Source organism: Cydia amplana, chromosome 7 (assembly GCF_948474715.1).
Source record: "Cydia amplana chromosome 7, ilCydAmpl1.1, whole genome shotgun sequence".
In the NCBI taxonomy this organism is placed as follows: Eukaryota; Metazoa; Arthropoda; class Insecta; order Lepidoptera; family Tortricidae; genus Cydia; species Cydia amplana.
In genome coordinates this window covers 11,398,260-11,421,807 of record NC_086075.1, presented here as the reverse complement: position 1 = coordinate 11,421,807, position 23,548 = coordinate 11,398,260, and the positions used below count along the sequence as shown (strand labels likewise).

The following is a 23,548-nucleotide window of genomic DNA, read 5'->3' as shown; positions in this document are numbered from 1 at the left end:
AAAATTGTGAAAGCGTGTTAAAAAGGCCGGTCCGGGCCTAAAAATCCGAAGTTCGCCAGTGAGGCGAGCTTTCATGCGAGGTCAAAGTCGTGCTTCAGGATAAGCTCAGCTAGAGCACAGGCGCCAACCAATGTCCATTGTATTAAAAAGCGAGACCGCAGGCCGAGCTTGGCGCAGCGAGGGCAAAGGCTAAGCTGAAGAAGAGGAGATTTGGAGGTAAAAAGTGAGGCTGAAGGTCGAGCTCAGCATTCTCCACATTACTTAACAAGCCCGAAGCGTACTTATAACCAGCAAGGTGAGCTTTATATTTGTTAAAAAGCGACGCCGAAGGTCGAACTGTAAGAAAGTAGCGCTCTGACACGAACCAATCGTCAAATATTACTCGACAATAATATGTGTTAAGCAAGAGTTACTCGAAGGGCCGAAGCTCCATTGATGAGGTATTAGGCCCTCGGGAGCCTGCAAATCGAGCTTGATATTACAGACTTTAAATCTATAAAATAACAATTTATATAATCATCTAATGATTGTGTATCTGAGAAACTGATATTGGACATTAGGTATAAATATTTAGGTACCATAAAAACAATATTTATGAATTTTGGACATATGAAGCAAATATTGTTTTTGGCGCGCGCGGGGCCGCCGGGGCCCCCTAGCCGAGGCGGGGCCCCCTGTCCGAGGCGGGGCCCATAGGCAGTTGCCTACTCTGACTTAGGGTTAATCCGGCCCTGCTTAAACAGCTTTCATATGTTATACAAGTTGGTACATTTTATTGAATTAGCTGTGAAATCCTGTAGGGCACTGCAATATTACTTAAATCTGACTTCATTACTATGGCTTAAGGCTATTTCTAATACGTAGGTACATTGATTGCTTATACAGATTCTATATCAAATGTTTGTCAGACGGTTAATTGTGAGGGCTATTTCCGCTATTTTTGTTTAACTCACTAATAAATAATAGCCGCATCAACGGTCCAGTTTACGCTGTCATTGACGACAGTTTCATTATGATGAACTTCCGTAAACATACAGACTAAATGAAACCTCCGATCATCATAATTACTAGTGCATGAATAAAAACTATATAATATATATAATAATTTGAGCCTATATACGTCCCACTGCTGGGCACAGGCCTCCTCTCATGCGCGAGAGGGCTTGGGCTATAGTCCCCACGTAGGGATTGCAATCCGGTCTGGTTTTGAATCCGGTCGGATCCGGCCGGATTTTGGCCTCAATCCGGGGATCCGGCCGGATCCGGCCGGATTGGTATTGCGGATGAAAAATTCGTCCAGACACGTATTTTATTATGTTTTTTAGCGTTATATGCGCAGTTAAGGATATTTTTCTAATGGGTTAATAAAACAACAGTTTCAGGTTTCAGAAATCAACGTTTTTATTACGTAACCGAATGAAGTCTTATTACAATAATCAGTCTCATAAATTAAAATTTTCTTATTCTCTTAAAATATCTAATTATCTATAGCCCCACAACTCCCACAAAAAGGTGCTTTCAATTCTTCGCTTTATTTAGTAGCATAATAATAACATAATAAATAACATCATTTGGACACGGCGCGGATAGTCCGCCGGTTCCTCTCTCTGCGGCCCTGACCACCGGCAGCTTGGGCCTTGCCCCGCTGCTGGCGGCACCCTAGGTTATTAGGTTTCCGTAGCCAAATGGCAAAAAACGGAACCCTTATAGATTCGTCATGTCTGTCTGTCTGTCTGTCTGTCCGTCTGTCTGTCCGTCCGTATGTCACAGCCAATTTTCTCCGAAACTATAAGAACTATACTGTTGAAACTTGGTAAGTAGATGTATTCTGTGAACCGCATTAAGATTTTCACACAAAAATAGAAAAGAAACAATAAATTTTTGGGGATCCCCATACTTCGAACTGAAACTCAAAAGGGTGTAGCAGGATAAGCCTTCAAAAATTGCCCCCAAAGCTTTGAGTTCAAAACTACTACCAGTTGATGCCCCGTCAAATGAAAATAATCCACACCAATTTTTAACCCTCTACTGCCGCCTGGAACCCCGTGACATTCATTTAACCCTAAAAAGTTTTTATTTTTTTTCTCAAAAAGTATAAAACGGACAATTATGAAATTTTTCATAAATGTTGATGTCATCTATACAAACTATCAAAAAAAAAACTAACTCTCTACTTACTTATTTTCCTAGAAAAAAACCTAAATAAAAAAATAAAACACCCTGTATATCAGTTCAAGCTCGTCGTACTATCACCATTTTTGTACTAATTATTAACCAACTACCTATCTACATAATATATAAGTTTCATGTAAATAACAAAGGTGGAACAGTGTGAAAATATAAGTATTGTTCAGTACGTACCATGTATGTAACACGCTTACCAAACGTTGACGACACTAGTAAAAGATATCGGCCCGCCAACCGGGAAGCCATCCGTAATCATTTTTTTTTTGTTAATTTGAAATGGAGGACAAATGAAACTCATTAATACTTATTCGAACAAGTGTTTCTGTTTATTTTACTTTATTGTTTTGTAAAAAGGTACTACGTAATTGAGTTACTTAGCATTTTATGTAAGTTCTTGAGTCCTGCAAGCGAAATAAATTAAAAAAAATGGCCCTCGGCCGTGATGCTGGCCGTGTTCGATTTTCAAATATTTTTTTCGTAATTAACAAAAAAAAAATGATTACGGATGGCTTCCCGGTTGGCGGGCCGATATCTTTTACTAGTGTCGTCAACGTTTGGTAAGCGTGTTACATACATGGTACGTACTGAACAATACTTATATTTTCACACTGTTCCACCTTTGGTCCACTGGTCACGTGACGGACGTCAGAACTGTCACACGTACTTATCGGTCGCTCCGTAATATTGGCCTAAAAATCTGGTAATAAGTTGGTTTATAAACGCAAATTGTGTAAAATTATATAATTACTATCCGTCAGAAACGAAAATAATAGTTTTCAGTGCGTTAAAGTTACCGTGTAGTTAGAAATCACAGTGTAAAATCGAAGTGTAGTCGCCTAACCGGTCATCCATTGCGCGGGTCAGCTGTCCGGCTGTCAACGAATCAGCTGTGAGAGTCTGCGCACGCGCATCAGCTGTGTGTCAGTGACTGCCACTACAAATAGCACCTTATCACCTACCCATTAAACACAATTTACAATGGCAGACTGTGCTGGGTGTTTCAACAAGGTAACCGATGGCAGATTTTTAAACTGCCATAACTGCCAAAAATCGTACTGTCTCCACTGCACTAACTACACTGAGGAATTCCTTAATTTTATGGGACCCGTGCAAAGGTATTCATGGAAGTGTGTTGAGTGCAAAAGTGCCGAACCTAAGTCGGATAATACAAATACGCCGGTGCGCGGCAGTGACAATGTAAACATGCACAGGGGAGCCGGCGCGCGCCCGTCCGCATTGTCCAGCGAGCCCGACAACTCGGTCATGGAAGTGTCTTTCACGGACAACCAGCACTTGAACTACACCACTAGGCTCGACACGACAGGGGCCTCCGACATTCAACAGTTAGTAGTCGAACTTCGTTTGTTTCGGGAGGAAATGCGGGCGCTTCGCGTAACGGTAGCCACCCTGACAACAAAAATTGACGCATGTGATGGGCGCATCGACAGTCTATGTACCCGCGTTGAAGCTCTGGAGAATAATACCGCAAGTGTTAGTGTAGGCAAGAACACTGAGGCTTCACTGGCGGACACCGTAGCCCAGTTAAGATTAGAGTTAAACGACCGTGACCAGGATATGTTACTCAACGATGTCGAGTTATCGAACGTACCGGAGCAGAGTGGGGAAAATACATTGCATATAGTAGCTACCTTGGGTCAGAAGCTCGGTGTTACGCTGTCGGAGCACGACATCGTTGATGCGACTCGCGTAGGGCGGGCGCCGCGACTTGACGAGGGCACCCAGGGCCAGCCGGCCCGCCCGCGGCTGCTGGTGGTGCGGCTGGCGCGCCGCGCCGTGCGCGACCGGCTGCTGCAGGCGGCGAGGGTCCGCCGCGGGGCGACCACGGAGGGCACCGGCCTGCCGGGCCCCGACTGCCGCTTCTACGTCAACGAGCGGCTCACCTTCGTCAATCGACGGCTGTTCCAGAAGGCGCGGCAGCTCAAGGAACACTACGGCTGGCGATATGTATGGACCCGCGATGGTAGGATTTACGTGCGCCAACGTCCTGGAACGGAATCACCGCGACACCGAATTCGAACGGAACTGGATTTGAGCCGTGTTTTTGGTACACTTGATATTTGATGGTATATATGAACTTATCTTGGTGCTAATCCTTTTAGACGATAAAAAACCTTGTTTCACATTAAATAATGCTTTTAAAGTACACAATCTACGTCGCTATTTCGTTTGCTACTTTTTACTTTTGTCGGTTTTCTATATATTTTTTTCTATTTATAACTGTTATTGTTTTGATTGTAAGAACAGACTATTATGGAATTTGTCACTGGAGTGCGTTGTAGCAGCTACGATCGTGGGACATCAGAAACCGTACACTATACACTCTTGTTTTTATTATGTCAACACATATAATTCACTTTATAACACTCTTTCTTCTGAACACACATATATCATCACTCTTTTAAACACTTTCCTCAGTAATACGAGTAAAGTTGCATCAGTGTTTGAGGTTATACGGCCGCGTTGTCATTTACCACATGAATTAACTTACAAAACAATATTAGATAATACGAGTGATAGTGTCGACTAAAACGAAATACCTCAAATTAGGTCTTTTTAACGCGGGTTCACTGGCAACTGGACATGATGATTTTTTGATTGCGATGGATAGATTTGACGCTGATATTGTCGCGATCAATGAATCATGGATCAGACAGGGCCAGGAAAAACGCGCACCGCTCGTCCCCGGATATAAATTCATTAACGCCCCGCGACCGACTGGAATGCGCGGAGGCCGCGGTGGCGGGGTAGGTTTCTACATTAGAACTAGCGTGCGCGCGCGCCGATCTACCCACCCTGTTGCTAATATTGAACAATTGTGGTTATCGGTCTCAATTAACCGTCGGAGTTATATAATAGGTACGGCGTATCGTCCTAACTGGATTAATGTAGATACGTTTTTAGATGCCCTGACAGAATCCATAACATTTTTTTCTAAACACGATTATGTTGTTTTGCTTGGAGACTTTAATATCAATATGCTTGAAACTACAAGCAGTAATGCCATAAAATTAACTTGTTTTCTTAACTACTTTAGCTTACAACAAGTGGTGAAGGTACCAACTCACTTTTCTATAGGCAATGAAACACTCCTTGATGTTGTGTGTACCGACGCACCTGTTACCGATGTATGCGTTTCTAATATAACAGGTTCTCTTGGTCATGCCATGGTAACAATTACTTTGCCAACAAAACGACCCAAAATAATGCCTAAGACGTTTACCTATAGGCCCATTAAGGATATTAACATGGCAGAATTTAATAGGGATCTGCATGCTATTAATTGGGAGTCAGTGTTGGCATTTGAATCTGTTGAATGTATGGTTGAGGCTTTTAATGTCCTTTTGTTGTCGTTATATGACTCACATGCACCATTTAAATCTGTCACAGTTAGGCATAGCCATTCGTTGCCCTGGATCACAGACACTATTAAAATTATGATAAGAAAGCGTAACGAGGCTTTTTCAGCATACAGGAAGTCTAAAACGGAAAGTCATAAACGATATTATAATGAATTAAAGAAATTGGTAAAACAAAGTATATTTAATGAAAAAAAAAGTTACTACAATCACCACATCAATTCAAAATACAAAGATCAAAAAACACTCTGGAAAAATATTAAAAATAATGTTTTGACAGATAATACTCGTGACCGGCTTCCTGATCACTTCAATAATCCAAATGTAATTAATGATAGTTTTTTGGATGTGCCTGGTAGTGATGGGGTTTCTTTGTCCACCATGTTGAAATTTGAACAAAATCGCTTTAGTAATTCTGTTTTTAGCTTAAAACCTGTCGAAGAGGATCAAGTGGGAAAATATATACTGTCTGTTACCACCAATGCACTTGGCGTGGACGGAATCAGTAGAGATATGGTGCTTCTTACTCTTCCTCGTACTTTGTCAGTATTAACAGCCATAATTAATCGCTCTATTTTGACCGGTGAAGTGCCATCATTGTGGAAATCTGCCATAGTTACACCTCTGCCAAAGGTGGATAACCCTACTGAGCTCAAAGATCTTCGGCCTATAAGTATTTTACCTTTTCTTTCGAAAATATTAGAAAAAGCTGTTTATGAGCAGTTATATAAGTATGTAGAAAACAATAATATACTACCTCAATTACAGTCAGGATTTCGTAGGGGTATGGGGACTGTAACTGCCCTTATTGACGTTCTTGACAATATTATTTATGGCCTAGACTCAGGTAAGGGTACTTGCTTAGTGTTGTTGGATTTTTCTCGTGCGTTCGACTGCATAAATATTGACTTGCTTCTATCTAAGTTAATTTATTACGGTGTAGACTTAGGGTCACTCTCGTGGTTTAGAAGTTACCTTGGTGGGCGTATGCAGTCAGTTAAAATTGCTAAAAACGATGGCACTTTGTTGGTGTCTGACTCTAGACCCCTAAATCGCGGAGTCCCACAAGGCTCCATTCTTGGACCCTTACTTTTTATTATATATAGCGCTGACATCGTTAACATTATTAAGCATTGTCAATATCACTTGTATGCGGATGATGTTCAGATGTACTACTCGGCCCGTCCTTGTGACTTTACTGATTCAGTTAATAAAATTAATGAAGACCTCGAAAGTATCTCCGCTTGGGCTGAACAAAACAGTCTGTTGCTAAACCCTATTAAGTCAAAGTTTATGATTTTGGGTAGTAAAACTCAAATTTCTCGAATCTTAGATGGTAGCCCTCAACTAAATATTAGAGGCTCATTAATAGAGCGAGTAGAGGAGGCCAGAAACCTGGGTATAATAATAGACAACCAGTTAAGGTTTGAAAAACACATAGCAGAGCTAGCCAAATCATGTTTCTATAGATTGAAAGTATTGTATCAAGTAAGAAACCTTCTAGATGAAAAAGTTCGCTTGACATTATGCGAATCGCTCATATTGTCTAAGTTAAACTACGGCGATCTGGTGTACGGGCCTCGTCTGCAACAAAAAACTCGTCGATTAATACAACGAGTTCAAAACGCGTGTTATCGATATTGCTACAAAGTTCCTCCAAGGAGCCATATCACACCGTTTTTGAACAAATCTTCGACTCTGAATATGGCATCACGTAGACATTTACATCTTGCTTGTCTTCTCTTTGGCGTTATAAATTGCAAGTCACCCGAATATCTTTATTCTAAAATAAATATTTCTTCTTTTCACAATCGACACGCCACAAGATCTACTCGACGTTGCATTTTAGAAGTACACCCTCATAGGACGATTGCCTTTACCGGTTGTTTCCGTTATCTCGCGACCAAATGCTGGAATGATATCCCTCCGCCTTTAAGACAGCTTAAATCCAAAAAAACATTTAAAAATCACTTTAAAAAAATTCTTCTTGAAAAACAAACCGCTGGGATTCCATTCGGCTATTTGGTTGCAGATTTTAGGATATAACATGGTGGGGCTGGTGTCACACAACTAGGAGGCTTACACACAGTACACACGGGTCAATTTTTACCATTTTTTTACCTATTATCTAAGTATTTTATCAAAAATTATCACACGACATGCACAAATACTCACACTTACACTGTACGATTGTTTTCGACGTACGTAAATACTTCTTCGTAAATATATTCTTTGTTGTGACCTGGGTCCCGGCAGAAAATCAGTGCTTTGCTCGAAAGAGCGAAGCGTATCACTGAGCCGTGACCCTTTTGTCCTGCTGCAACGCACACAGTTTGTACCTACCTACCTACTTTTATTAAATTTTACTTTTGTACCTACTCATTTCTATGTTATTTTCTTTGTTAGTGTAATAATTATTATTTTTTTTCCTTTTCTTCTGTTATGATGATTGTGTGTAAATTTATATTGTGTGTCATTGCAGCTGTCAAATAAATGATTTATCTATCTATCTATCTATCTTTGTTATTTACATGAAACTTATATATTATGTAGATAGGTAGTTGGTTAATAATTAGTACAAAAATGGTGATAGTACGACGAGCTTGAACTGATATACAGGGTGTTTTATTTTTTTATTTAGGTTTTTTTCTAGGAAAATAAGTAAGTAGAGAGTTAGTTTTTTTTTTGATAGTTTGTATAGATGACATCAACATTTATGAAAAATTTCATAATTGTCCGTTTTATACTTTTTGAGAAAAAAAATAAAAACTTTTTAGGGTTAAATGAATGTCACGGGGTTCCAGGCGGCAGTAGAGGGTTAAAAATTGGTGTGGATTATTTTCATTTGACGGGGCATCAACTGGTAGTAGTTTTGAACTCAAAGCTTTGGGGGCAATTTTTGAAGGCTTATCCTGCTACACCCTTTTTTTCATCAAACCCATACGTGTGGGGTATCTATGGATAGGTCTTCAAAAATGATATTGAGGTTTCTAATATCATTTTTTTCTAAACTGAATAGTTTGCGCGAGAGACACTTCCAAAGTGGTAAAATGTGTGTCCCCCCCCCCCCGTAACTTCTAAAATAAGAGAATGATAAAACTAAAAAAAATATATGATGTAAACTTCACCGAAAATTGGTTTGAACGAGATCTAGTAAGTAGTTTTTTTTTATACGTTATAAATCGCCTAAATACGGAACCCTTCATGGGCGAGTCCGACTCGCACTTGGCCGCTTTTTTATAATATGTTTATAAGTATTTTGTATTGTTTTTGTAAATGTTTTTGTATTTTATTTTTTTATCCATATTATAAAATAACCTAACTTAGAGAAGATAAATAAATAAAGAGAACATAATAACATAATCTATTTACTTTAAATTCGACAAAACATTTAACTTGACTGCTGAATGAAGTCTTATAAATATTTCTTCATTCTATTTTAAATGCAGTTAACACTTATTATAACTGGGCTATAGTGGTTTGTACTAAATTAAACGAAACAACATGCACGTTATATTATCATGTAACAACACAATTAATTAAATATAAAACAATTCAGTACCTACTTACTTACGGTGCACGGGAATCTCAATTCTCAACCAACACTACGACGACACATATTTCGTCGGTAGAAGACTGGCGTCAACTAACAAAGAAGTTGTTGTGTTGCTGTTTGCGAGCGGGAACGCGGGGAGGGGAGCATTAAAATAGAATTACGTTCGAATATTAGTGAGAACTTTTAAATTTTCTGTTATTTTATATTTTAGCGCTTTCATTCCTTTTACCGGATCCGGTACCGGATCCGGTGAAATTCGCCGGATCCGGTAGCTTGAAAAATGTACCGGATCCGGCCGGATTACCGGATCCGCCGGACCGGATTGCAATCCCTATCCCCACGCTAGCCCAATGCGGATTGGGGACTTCACATACACCTTTGAATTTCTTGACCATCTAATTAAATATTGTCCCAGATATGCACATGCCAGATTTGACCACGAAACTATCTGTGGAAAACACCAGGACATAGAACCGTACACTATAGAACACATTATAGGGAAAGAGGACACACTCTATTCCTTTATCAAGTACACAAAATATATAATCGACACCCTAAAAACCTTTAATAAGAATTAATAAAATCGCTTACTTGACTTACACCATGAAACCACCAATCCCGGCGAAGACCTGGAAACTTAAGGCAAGGTCACCCGTACTCGCTGCGGGGACCTGCCCCAACAAATCAGCAATATGGACCTACTACTAGACACATCACATATATCCTCTATCCGACAAAGAGCAACCGGCCGCCCGTATTTCTAGCGAGGACCGATTGACTCACACAAGTGATAAATTATAAAAAAAAAAAACCTTTGAATTTCTTCGCAGATGTATGCAGGTTTCCTCACGATGTGAATAAAAACTATAATGATTTATTTTTGTTCCACAGGGTCACTCAGAGTCCAAGGGTGCGAAGAAGCGCGACAAGAGTGTAGGCAACGGCAACGGGAAGCCCAGCCGTGGGGTGGCCACGTCTTTCGGGTTTCGAAGGCGGCCTGCCAGCACATCTCGCGCCGACGACAACGCCAGGCGCAAGAAGGCGCAGGACAAGAATGGAAATGGAGGTATGATCACTCCAACTGTTTTACTCATGGTTTAAAAGTGTGAAATATTGATGCGAGTGTAGACAACGACAAGCCCGGTCGTGAAGTGAGCTGACACCGTCGCAACGGTTTGAAAGGCCCCCGACAATTATCAAACTGCGGGTACGATAACATCAATGGTCGATTGAACAATTCATAGCTTGGTAGTATGTTCCTTGCATATAGGTGAAACAGTAATTATACTTATATCTCGCAAATTCCTATAAAATATATATTAAGTATATAGGATATCTTTCAAGATTGGAATGTTTCTTTAAAAGCTTAATCAGGCCATTTTTATCTTACCTTGTGTATTGCTCCTTAACCGTAAAGCAATAACTCATAGTATTAGATTTCTTTTGAATCTTTCATGCATTGCAAAAAAGGCAATAAAATACTTATAACCAGGCATCGGAGTTTTTATCGCATGGTAAGACTAATAGCAAGCTATGGAGTCGATTTTTGCCATAAATGTAAACTCTTATTCATACTCATACTCATGATTAATTTTATTTAATATGTAGTAACTATTTAGTAATCTGTTCTCGATTACTAAATAGTTACTACGTATATGAGTTTAATGATGATATGACACAGATATGTTTTAAAATAAATGTATGTTTTAATTGGGTGAGTTGTACTTCACAACTCAAGCACACTATAGCAGATTTTTCATAGTCATATTGTAAATCGTTGTATGGCTCTATCCATGCCAAAATTGCAGCTATTTCTGGGTTAGGCATAATAATTAATTATGGAATATTCCACAACGTATTTACCACTTACAGATATAAATAACTACTACGTTTGCAATCACCAGTGATTGACACATGACAAATACTAATCAATTTTATCAGCGGTCAGTACCTACATGACATTAGGTCTTTCGCAGCGATGTAGTTTGTATAAGTAGTTGTATGTTAAAATAATTGAAGTTATGAATTCATAATGTAATAGAAAAATATTTTTATATATAATTCGACTGAGATAATATACACGACCGACCGCTCTAAAGGCATTTTAAGATAAATGAAATATGTAAATGAGTATGAGTATGAATAAGAGTTTACATTTATGGCAAAATGTCGACTCCATAGCTTGCTATTAGTCTTACCATGCGACAAAAACTCCGATGCCTGCTTATAACGAATACCTATTTGATTGTTTAATACCGGACCTCGTTTTTACAAAGGCTTTATATAGACATTTAGGTATAGTACAAGTAATATGTACATTATGTACTTACTAATCATACGACCAGTCATACACAGTCATACGACCTGGCCCCTATTTCACCACGGTGACAGGTGCAACAATTGTCGACATCACTGTTACTGACGTCACAGGCCTCCATAGACTACGGTAACCGCTTACCATCGGACGGGCGGTGTGCTTGTTTGCCACCAACATATTAATTTAAAAAAAAACTCCATTATATCGCCAGTAAATAGGTAAGTACTTATTTTGCGAAGCTAATGACAATTGTCACAAGAAACACGATAATCCCGATTGTCACGAAATTCCGACACAGAACTCATTTCCTGTCAAGAATGACCGAAAGTTCTATTAAATCGTGTGACAATTGTCATCATCATCATAAACTTCGAAAGAGAAATACCTGTTTTATGCCGATATAATAAGGTTTTTTTAAAGAATACAATGACGGTGGCAAACAGGAGTACTGCCCGCCCGATGGTAAGCGGTAACCGTAGCCCTTGAATGCCTGTGACGTCAGCAACAGTGACATTTGTCGAATTGTCGCACCTGTCGCCGTGGTGAAATAGGGGCCTGGCAGTTGGAACTAACGACAGTTTCTTGTAGCATTTTGATGCTGTTAGCGCCTAAATTGATAAACCCTTTTATTATTTCTAACAGGGCCGTAGCCTGGCCGTAGCCAAGATGACTACCATTTATCGACAAACGTCAATCGAAAATTAAAATTTTATCGAAAAACAAATGTGAAGTCACGTAAATTGTCATTCTATGGAACTTGCTAACTATGTAAGCAAACCGCCAGCGCCATATTAAAATTGTCTCTGAATGTATGCTGAATGTCAATTTACTAGTGACTTTTGTTTACATAGTTTGCAACTTTGCAAGTTCCATAGAATGACACTTTAATCTTTTCTATTTAATATTTAAATATCGATTGGCGGTTTCCATAAAAAATTGTTACCCGGATATAGTTTACATTAGGTACTACTTACTAATTTAGCTAGTGATTAACCCCTCGTATGCTGCCTGTCAAATCTGATCATTGAAAAAGTGACCTTGACATTTACAACAATAGATTAAAATTCCCACGCACGGATCCGTGTCTAAGCATTACGAGGGGTTAAGTACGAATATCATTGCAGCAGGTTCCACGGAGGACATACGGGCGGAGGAGGTGTTGTCCGGGCGCTCGACACCCCTCGCGCGACCCCGCAAGGAGGCCGCTGGCCAGCCACTACGGAGCAACAGGTACCTATTACTACGTTCATTAATTTATCGATCGATGTAAACAAACACAGACTGGCAAATAAGTAAAACAGTCTGTAATCCATATAGGTTACAATCGGAGAGCGTTGCTACGGGCTCGTGACTTATCAATAACCTATTATTAACAAGCTTTTATTAGGTCGACCTGTATTGTATGTAACTATGTAATGGAATCAAATATAACTAATTTAACCATCTTCCAAGGATCATAGCGTCATGATAATTGGCAGCTGTATATAGTTCTGATGACAATATAATAATATGGTACTGTCGAACTGATCTGATCATGGAGACAGGAGGTGGCCATAGGAACTCTCGACCTGTATGTAACTATCTAATGGAATCTAAGGTAACTAATTTAACCATCTTCCAAGGAACGTAGCGTCATGAATATTGGCAGCTGTATGTAGTTCTGATGACAATACAATAATATGGTACTGTCGAACTGATCTGATGATGGAGACAGGAGGTGGCCATAGGCACTCTGTGATGAAACAACGCAACCTAATTGTGTTAGGGGTTTTTAGAATTGTCTCGATGAGTATTAGTTGTCTGTCGTAAGAAAAGTACAGTCAGCGATAAAAGCTTGTACCAAAAATGAAATTTTTGCCAAAAACTTATACTTTTATACTATTCTCAATTCCCTATTAAATACAATAAATATAAGTACCTAGTTGAAATGTAATATAAACAGTAAATCAAGTAAATGCCTGAGGCAAACGCATAAAGGATGTTCCTATGGTGGTATTGCCCGCGGCATTATAGTAGGCGTTCTTTACGGGTACATCATGACCGTTGCCGTTCTCTGTATAGCAACATTACCATAATAATGTCTTTCTCGAGCAGCTAATGGGGAATTGAATAGGAAATAGTATTACCTACAACGTTAGGTCCTCTTGGGAGGTCTGGGATATTACTAGTTAGTAGTTACTACCCGGTGTTTTTCGTGGGCGACCTACTCGTAATAAAAGTCATCCATCATTATCATAATTTTAAGAGCCTTGTCGGTGGAGTAATCGCCATTCCGTTCTTCTCTCTGCCACTGTTTTGCTTTTGAGCTCCATGATACGTCACTACGTTGATTATTTCATTACCTAAGTATTATTAGCTTTATTCAAAAACTCACGTCTCTCGTATCGGTCTTCCTCTGCCTCTGTTTTTGCTATTATGAAATTATTGAAAGGTGAATATAAAACTAGAACTAGCTAATGTACCTCATTTTCTTTTAGTATTTGATAATTAAAATAACCGATCTAGTTTTATTTGTATAATCTATCCCTGTTAAAACTAAAATAATAAAGAAAACGTAGGCAGAGGGGATTGTTATTTTTCTCATTCTGAAAACACGGAATAGTATTTCATATGAGTCTTATGACAAATCGAAATAGCATTACTTTTCAAACCTTAACACTGTCTTATAATTAAACTGAATTTAATGATAATAATTTACGACAAAAATACGATGTCATGTCATGCGTTGTCAAAACACAATGTGAAATGGCGGTCGCTTTAGTTTTCCGCAGCTAACGCCGCCGCAGCAGTCTATAATTAACTTAACTTTTGTTTACAAAGCAGGTGTGACGGCCCGAAGCTTAAACAAACATATCTGATTATTCACACTACCGAATACAGTTTAGTGTTAAGTACGGCTTAGTTTGAACCACTTAGTTAATGAGCCGTAACTATTAGGAAGGTTTATGTCTACGCTGAAACCAGGTAATTTTCTGTACCTACATATCTAAATTAAAAAATTGCTATAAAGAAATAAAAACAGTCTAAAAAACAAACTCAAAAACCCAACGAATTTGAATTGATTAATAAATGAGTCACTATAAGCACCAAGCAGTTTATATCGCGATTTACTAAACTAAATTCTTGACGGGAAACAACCCTATTAGCATTTTATAATAGGTACAATACACGCTATGTATAATTGACACGAACTGTCTGATTGCTAGGTTCGGTCTCAGGCAGCAGCCGTGCAAGACGGCGCGCGTCGGCGACGTTGCTCCCACCGCCGAGCCCGCATTCGTGACACACAAGGAGTCCATCAACAACAATGCACTTGGTGAGTATGTCGGAAATATGTGACATCCCACGGATAAAGGTACCTTATGGTCGTTGGCGCTTACGCTATTATTAACGCCGCTCCGCCGCCGCGCGCTATTATTATTGCGGCGCTATGCGACGTAAGCGCCAACTGCCATAAGGTACCTTTTGCCGTGGAACGTCACATATACGGAAATGAAGTCATGACGCTAGTATAATTTATGTAGGTACTTATACCCAGTAAATTGTTAACCACGGGGTGAAATTAGGAATTGCAGAGCCGGTACTTTTTAAAAGAACCGGGATTTTCGGTACTGGGCAAAATTGGAACCGGGATTTCCCGGTATATTCGGTACTTTCGGGACTGCCATCAAAAAACAGTGTTTATCTTAATTTTCAGTAAAAAAAAGGGTAAAACGACCACGAATCTTTCTCTAAACATTAGCACAATATAAAAAGTACCATAGTGAAGGTACACACACTTCTTTTTTACGATAATATGTGTCTTACAATCATTGCGTACATTAACTGTGATATGGACTGCCTCTGCGTACTATACTACTAAATAATATAATTTTGGTTTAATCCTAATCTACATGTCATATTTTTACTATCTACGAAATTTCTCTCTATTATTTTCTCGTATTTAGTATACAAATAACTAATTAATCGTTTTTTTTTATCGTAGAAACACTTATGTCCTTAAAGTTACGCAATTTTATGTTGTCGGCATTGTTAAAGCCATTGACTATTTATTTTTTTAATATTGTGGTCAGCCGTAAAAGTAGGTATTAGAGTCAGTCTTAGATAGCTAGAACATATTTCTTTAAAAAACATGATATTTCATGCTAAGTAACAGAAAACAGTCAATTATTTTACCGGAAATGTTAGTCCCGAAAATCCCGAAAGTACCGGGACTTTAATTTTGGAATCCCGGTCCTTTGCTTGGCTCTAAATCCCGGGAAATCCCGGTACTTTCGGTTCCGGTATTTCCCGGGAGCAAACCCTAGGTGAAATGATGCCTTTCATCCGAGTTAAACACTCGAATCTACTTTTCATTCCAAATACGAGGAAAGTAAAATGCATGTGATTTTTAAAAACATGACTGAGTATAAATTTTTATACTGTTTCTCGAGAGTACTTTCAATTTAACAATTTAGATAAAAGAATCGTTATTTATGGAATGGGGAGTTAAAAATCAGAATGGAAATTGTAAAACAAATCCATTTAAAACCAAATTTCAATTGTTTATTTAAAAAAAAAGTCGTACTTGGAAAGTTAAATGCTCTAGTGCAGAAACGTATCACTTTCTGCACACGTTTTAGAACAACAATGACCCTCTTTCAGAGCATGAGAAATGAAAAGATATAATGTGATACTAACCATGCACGTATTGCACGTGCCAGAATTGCTCTTAGCCATGAGCTATAAGCCCCACTGCAAAGGTTTAGAGCGATATGGGGGGCGCGGCAACTTGCCAGTGTAACTTTCGGCCTTTAAACTTACAGTAGGCTAAGAGACCACCGCAATTTTCTATTGTTCTCCAAATTGCATAAAGGTTCATATGTTTTGGTTGAGTAGACCTCGAAGTATTCTGAGAAACAGCAATCTTTTTTGGTACATCCAATTTTAAAACACACACACCTTAGTCTCTCTTGGAGTATATTGACTATGAACACCTTATATGTATAGTTGTGTTAGTGCTAAAATGTTCGTGAAATAATAAAACTACATAAATAAATATTATAGGACATTCTTACACAGATTGACTAGGTCCCACAGTAAGCTCAAGAAGGCTTGTGTTACATGCTACATGTTATCGAATTCCTCAAAAATACAATCAATCTACCTAGAGAGTTTGCGGCTGACATTTCCGCCAGTATTAGCAAAGGTCGTTGAAATGTTATTGAAGATCAGTTGAGTCATCCATATTTCTACTGTTTACTTACGTAATACGTACTTACGTACTTTTGAACACTTACTTGGACCAAATGAGGTCTACTTAAATCTAGGTTACCTATTAAAATGTTTTTAAAACGACAGCTACATAGGTCTTAGAATTGACCTCAATGTAATCGGGGACTACTTATTTATTTATTTATGCCTCCAATATACTAAAAAAGTCATACATATAATTAAAGAAGGAATATAACTATTTGTAGGGTGGAACTACTCTTGATTCAAAGTACTTAACAATTATCAATGTATTAGAATTTTACTAAATCATGAATTTGTATTTCCGCAGATAAGAAAAGTACAAATTACCCAGCCCTATCGCAAGTGACTACGAGCGGGGTGACCACTATAGTGGGCGCTGGCGGACAGCCCAAGACCGTCACCAAGCAAACCGTCATCCTCACCTACCAGACGCAGCAATATCCTATGCAGGTATAGATATGTTCCATCATCATTAAATTGGCTACATGACTAATTTTTTTTTATGGTATCAATCGATCGGGTTTGTTTTTAGAATCAAATGTCTATATGGGACCCATTGCATAAATTGCATTAAAGTAACACAAAAGTCAGAAATTGTAGTCAAAGTCCGACAGTCGCACTTCACTCGCGAAACGCCCTATACAAAACGGCCAGAGGCCGTGACGTCATCGCCCATCTTGTAGTATGGACAAAACAAGAAAATTGCGTTTTTGTCGGTGAAATATTGCGTTTATGTATATAGTTGCTATACAATATTTTTTTGGATGAATTGTAAGGAATCGAATGGTACCCTTACTTTTATCGTTTTTGGAAGTTAAAAAAAACTTAAATTTTGAAACTTTCAGGTCCTGTAATTTTGTAATTTTTCAATATTTTATTTTAATATCCACATTATTGTGATAAATTGCTCGTTATTGTGATAAATTGCTATCTATTTTACTAGATTTTGTTATAAAATTCAACATGTGTCATCATCCCTATTAAGAGTTATTCTCTCTTGTCATTATTCCAGCATTCCCTATCTTGCGCCAGCTCTTTGACTTTTTGATACGATTCGCCTACTTTTTCTTTCACTTGCTCTAAAAAGCTGCGTCTGGGTTTTCCTCTACCCCGCTTGCGTCCTACACCCCTCCCCTCCACGATAGTTTAGGATATACATTCATGTTTATAAATATTTCTGTTTCCTGCAATGCAATCTTTTATTCTTGTTGTATGTTAGTTTTTTCACCTCTATACGAGCAGCAACGAGTTGACCTATAAATCTCGCTTTGTTTGATCGATAATTTACAGAAACTGCAGGGCATCGAGCAGTCATGAGCAAGTAACAAAAATAAAACATTATAATAGTTTCTTTTCATCATTGTAATCAATACGTAAAATATAGCTGGATATAGCTTTTCTTAAAGAACAAATTAATGGAGAATTCCTCACAACAACACTCGACTGCCCAAGTGCCCATTTCTTTTCAGTCTTATGTCGTTGTAATAAAGTTTGCGAATGGTCAGTTAATGTAGTATCGACGATATGTTAATTGGGTCTAGCTGGACTGCCTCCTTTTTTATGTAGGCCAGTAAGTAGGTAAATTAAAAATGCTGATTTATTGCATGTTTGTATAACTCTTTTTACAGGAAGGTCGTCCCAAACAGACGCGGTTCGAATGTCCACGAGCGCCTTCCGCCACGCGTTCCCAGACTCCCTGTGACAAGCTGCCGGGGAAGTATACCCTGCAAACCAACCAGCTGCCGCGCCCGCAGTACCCTGCTGTCAAGCACATCGACAATACGAAGAATGCTAAACAAGTAAGTAAGCTGAATGGAAGTATCTACATCACTACACCCAGGGCCGGATTAATCCTAAGGCAGAGTAGGCAACTGCCTATGGGCCCCGCCTCGGCTAGGGGGCCCCGCCTCGGTTAGGGGGCCCCGGCGGCCCCGCGCGCGCCAAAAAAATTGTGTTTCATATGGCCAAAATTCATAAATATTTTTTTATGGTACCTACTTATACCTAATGTCCAATATCAGTTTCTCAGACACATAATCATCAAATTATTATGTAAATTATGTTATTTTATAGCTTTTAAAGTCTGTAAATCGAGCTCGAATTTCAGGCTCCCGAGGGCCTAAAACCTCATTAATGAAACTTCGGCCCTCCGAGTAACTTTTGTATGACACATATATTATTGTTGAGTAACATTTGATGGTTGGTTCGTAACAGAGCGCTGCTTTCTTACAGTTCGACCTTCGGCGTCGCTTTTTAACAAATATAAACATTGATTTCAGAAGCTTAGCCTTTTGCCTCGCATGAAAGCTCACCTCGCTGGTTACGTATAAGTACGCTTCGGGCTTGTTAAGTATGTGGAGATTGCTGAGCTCGACCTTCAGCCTCACTTTTTACCTCAATTTTTGACTCGTCTACCAAATCTCTTCTTCAGCTTAGCCTTTGGCCTCGCTGCGCCAAGCTCGGCCTGCGGTCTCGCTTTTTAATACAATGGACATTGGTTGGCGTCTGTGCTCTAGCTGAGCTTATCCTGAAGCACGGCTTTGACCTCACATGAAAGCTCGCCTCACTGGGTAACTTCGGACTTTTAGGCTTTTTTAACACGCTTTCACAATTTTTTCACAAAAAATTTCGCGCTCGTTGCGCTCGCGATTTTTATTGCTTTTCCGATTTACCCAGTACTTATGTAAGTACTGGGTTATGATGTTATGATTATTCATTAACCAGTCGAACTAGCATGTGCTAGTTCGACTGGTTAATGAATAATAATTTAAACACATGTAAAATATTTATTATTAGGTTAATTTTAATCATGTGGCTCGTATGGTCGGACAATCGCTGTTCAGCCTCGCAAAATATTTAACTACTTATTGAGAAAAAAAGAGCTCTCCCCACACTGGACGCAAGGAGGAATCGGCAAAAACTAATATAAAAAACCTTTATGTCCACGCAAGAGCGAAAAAGACATCGTTCGGCATGTTCGGATCGGCTCAACCGACACCTGAAGGTTGAAATTAAAACCGCTTACTTCCCTGTACTGATCAACTGAACTTATGTATGCAGAATTAACTGTAAGGGGGCCCCGAGCATTGCACTGCCTAGGGGCCCCGACATGCTTAATCCGGCCCTGACTACACCCTTCAGACCGCTCGCCTCGGCTCTTCAAGTCGCCACAAACTACTGTTGCCACACTGATGCGTCAGATACTTTAAGGGCGAAAACAGCAACGCGTAACGAAGCATGTAAGTAATTAAGCATTAGCTTGGCATTAATTTAATGACTCGTTTGCGCCATTTGGCATATAATCACCTCATTGTTGTTTGTTTTGTGTTATAATTAAACAAAATAAAAAGGCGCCCTTGGGAATTTCAATGAATATAAAAATCCGTATATCTACTACAAGTAAGTACTTAGGCAAACACGCAACAAGTAGGTCGATTTATAAGAGCTGGCGCAAGATTTATACTGAACTGTCAAAATTATCTTGTAAAATTCCCACGATACAGGCTGAGCCTCGTGTGGGGATTGCTGTAAGTACTGCTTTTATTGATACTTCTGTATTTCATGAAATAAATATATTATAAATATTATTATAAATAAGGAAAAATCAACCTAGACCTGAAGAAGCAACCAATCTTAGTCCTTGTCCATTTAAAAATAAAATAATATTAAGTACCTACACAATAAGCAAGTTTCTTAACAATAACTATAGCATTTAATTTAAATTCATGATAATGAGAACGGCTTGCAGAGTAAAGGTAGTTTTCAGTTTCTTATTCCTCCACTGCATGGTGTCGTAAGTTTGGTGACATGTTTAAGAAAAATTTCTTCAGATTTCAAAACCTATTTCGGCCGTTTTGAAGACAATTTAGCTACAGTTTACGACTGCATCTTCGTGGTAGGTCCATACACATGACCATTACTTCAGCCACTGGCTCGCTATAAATCTTTATACACTTCCCTCTTTTAATGGTCCCTACTTGTTTACTTCGCATAAAAGAATTTCTAGTGTTGCGCGACACTTAACAATGCAAACTAAAATGAACCGTATTTTCGTTTGGACAACGTAGTATTTAGCTTGAAAGAGGAAGTGGGTCATCAGTCATCTATTTGTGTAGCGAGTCGGCGACTGCTGAAAATATCACCGTTGCAGAGTGCATCAGCGGGATACACACGAGATTTAAGACCCGGGGATAGTTCCCTACACAGAGTTTTAATTGAATTCAAAATAAATTATTCGTTTAATTATTGATTAATTATCTTGCGATATAATTTCTAAAGAATGTTAGTCGTTGGTTATCGAAATAAAAAAAACTATAACCCGGTATGAAATACCTAATCTATAAAAAAATTCAGGCATTAATATTTTCCTTTTTTTCAATTAAATATAAGCGTAACTGCTTTACATAGATGCAATCTAAATGAGCTGTGGTTACTGTTGCCTTGCACATTACACATTTTGTAACGAATCCAATTAAAACTTAAATTCATGACTGTTGCGCAACCATTTCTCATTTGTTTTAGACCGTAACACGACGGCTTTCTATATGCACGTCTGGTTTAATTTTCTGGAAACAATATTTACAAGAATTGGAAATAACATCAGATATTCGTGAGTAGATTTATCGTCAGATACGTTGCCAGTAGTATGAGCGTGTAGGAATAGTTTTTCAGTTATTTTTGAACCTGTTAACCAACATGTCTAAACTGCGCGGTCATTTCGACACAGGGCATAGTATCGAATAGGGCGCAAGGGTTCATTCAGAACTATGCTCTCTGGATGACACGTCGCAATGGTCAATATTTATTTACTTTTGTTACCTAACCGTGAAGTTTAATTTTGCCATTTATATGTGTAAACTGTGTAAATAAAAAGATAACATGGTTTAAGTCCAGTTAAGTGAAGTGGAAGTTTAGTGAAGTGGATATGAATTGAGTTTTCTTTTTCAGGTCGTGAACAATAATAGAAAAGCCGGTGCTTCCGTGGAAGGATGGAGGGAAGGTAATACTTTCGCAATATTTATTTAAAAGTAATAATTAACTAAATGTTTTGGCCTTTAATTTTGAATCAAATATTATGAATTCTAAGCTAACTTTACCTAACCAATTAGCTTGTACTTGTAGTGAAATACCATCCTAATGGGGCGAGGTATTCAGGTGCTAGCTCGGCCGTGTCGTCGGACTCGGGCGTGTACACCGGCGAGGCGGAGGGGTCGCCGCGCGCCCGGCGCCGCCCGCGCAACCTGGAGATGGTGATGCGCGGCGCGCACAGCTTCCACCTGCGCGAGCTGCAGGACGACCTCGACATCATGGGTCAGTGTAGTCAGGTGCTCGGCTGTATGAGATTCGGTACACGGCGAGGAGCGCTCGCGCAACCTGGAGATGGTGATGCGCGGCGCGCACAGCTTCCACCTGCGCGAGCTGCAGGACGACCTCGACATCATGGGTCAGTGTAGTCAGGTGCTCGGCTGTATGAGACTCGGTACACGGCGAGGAGCGCTCGCGCAACCTGGAGATGGTGATGCGCGGCGCGCACAGCTTCCACCTGCGCGAGCTGCAGGACGACCTTGACATCATGGGTCAGTGTAGTCAGGTGCTCGGCTGTATGAGACTCGGTACACGGCGAGGAGCGCCCGCGCAACCTGGAGATGGTGATGCGCGGCGCGCACAGCTTCCACCTGCGCGAGCTGCAGGACGACCTCGACATCATGGGTCAGTGTAGTCAGGTGCTCGGCTGTATGAGACTCGGTACACGGCGAGGAGCGCTCGCGCAACCTGGAGATGGTGATGCGCGGCGCGCACAGCTTCCACCTGCGCGAGCTGCAGGACGACCTCGACATCATGGGTCAGTGTAGTCAGGTGCTCGGCTGTATGAGACTCGGTACACGGCGAGGAGCGCCCGCGCAACCTGGAGATGGTGATGCGCGGCGCGCACAGCTTCCACCTGCGCGAGCTGCAGGACGACCTCGACATCATGGGTCAGTGTAGTCAGGTGCTCGGCTGTATGAGACTCGGTACACGGCGAGGAGCGCTCGCGCAACCTGGAGATGGTGATGCGCGGCGCGCACAGCTTCCACCTGCGCGAGCTGCAGGACGACCTCGACATCATGGGTCAGTGTAGTCAGGTGCTCGGCTGTATCAGACTCGGTATACGGCGAGGAGGGCTCGCGCAACCTGGAGATGGTGATGCGCGGCGCGCACAGCTTCCACCTGCGCGAGCTGCAGGACGACCTCGACATCATGGGTCAGTGTAGTCAGGTGCTCGGCTGTATGAGACTCGGTACACGGCGAGGAGGGCTCGCGCAACCTGGAGATGGTGATGCGCGGCGCGCACAGCTTCCACCTGCGCCAGCTGCAGGACGACCTCGACATCATGGGTCAGTGTAGTGAGGTGCTCGGCTGTATGAGACTCGGTACACGGCGAGGAGGGCTCGCGCAACCTGGAGATGGTGATGCGCGGCGCGCACATCTTCCACCTGCGCCAGCTGCAGGACGACCTCGACATCATGGGTCAGTGTAGTGAGGTGCTCGGCTGTATGAGACTCGGTACACGGCGAGGAGAGCTCGCGCAACCTGGAGATGATGATGCGCGGCGCGCACAGCTTCCACCTGCGCGAGCTGCAGGACGACCTCGACATCATGGGTCAGTGAGCGCTTGCAATAAGGCGTTGTTGACGCCATACGCCGCGTCACATGCTATAGAAATGTCTCTCTGTCCTTTCATAACTTATGATGCTGCAGGGTACGATGTTAACTGAAGACCAAGGCCTTAATTATAACAGCTCTGAAAGTAGATTTAGACATTCCAGTGCGACACTGACTCCAAACGCATTTTTTCTCGACATTACCACTACTTTTCTAAGTTATAAAAATAATAAA

The 23,548-nt window shown here is 40.3% G+C and overlaps 1 protein-coding gene across 1 annotated transcript in view; it reads left to right on the top strand.

Annotated features, from left to right (window-relative positions):
- Nucleotides 1-23,548, top strand: part of LOC134649764 (uncharacterized) — a 127,537-nt gene that overhangs the window by 33,419 nt on the left and 70,570 nt on the right. The window contains exons 2-8 of the mRNA XM_063504594.1: nt 10,012-10,186; nt 12,562-12,667; nt 14,644-14,753; nt 16,980-17,122; nt 18,301-18,471; nt 21,620-21,671; nt 21,827-21,982. Of these exons, the coding sequence (XP_063360664.1) occupies nt 10,012-10,186; nt 12,562-12,667; nt 14,644-14,753; nt 16,980-17,122; nt 18,301-18,471; nt 21,620-21,671; nt 21,827-21,982 (913 nt within the window). The remainder of the gene's footprint in view (nt 1-10,011; nt 10,187-12,561; nt 12,668-14,643; nt 14,754-16,979; nt 17,123-18,300; nt 18,472-21,619; nt 21,672-21,826; nt 21,983-23,548) is intronic.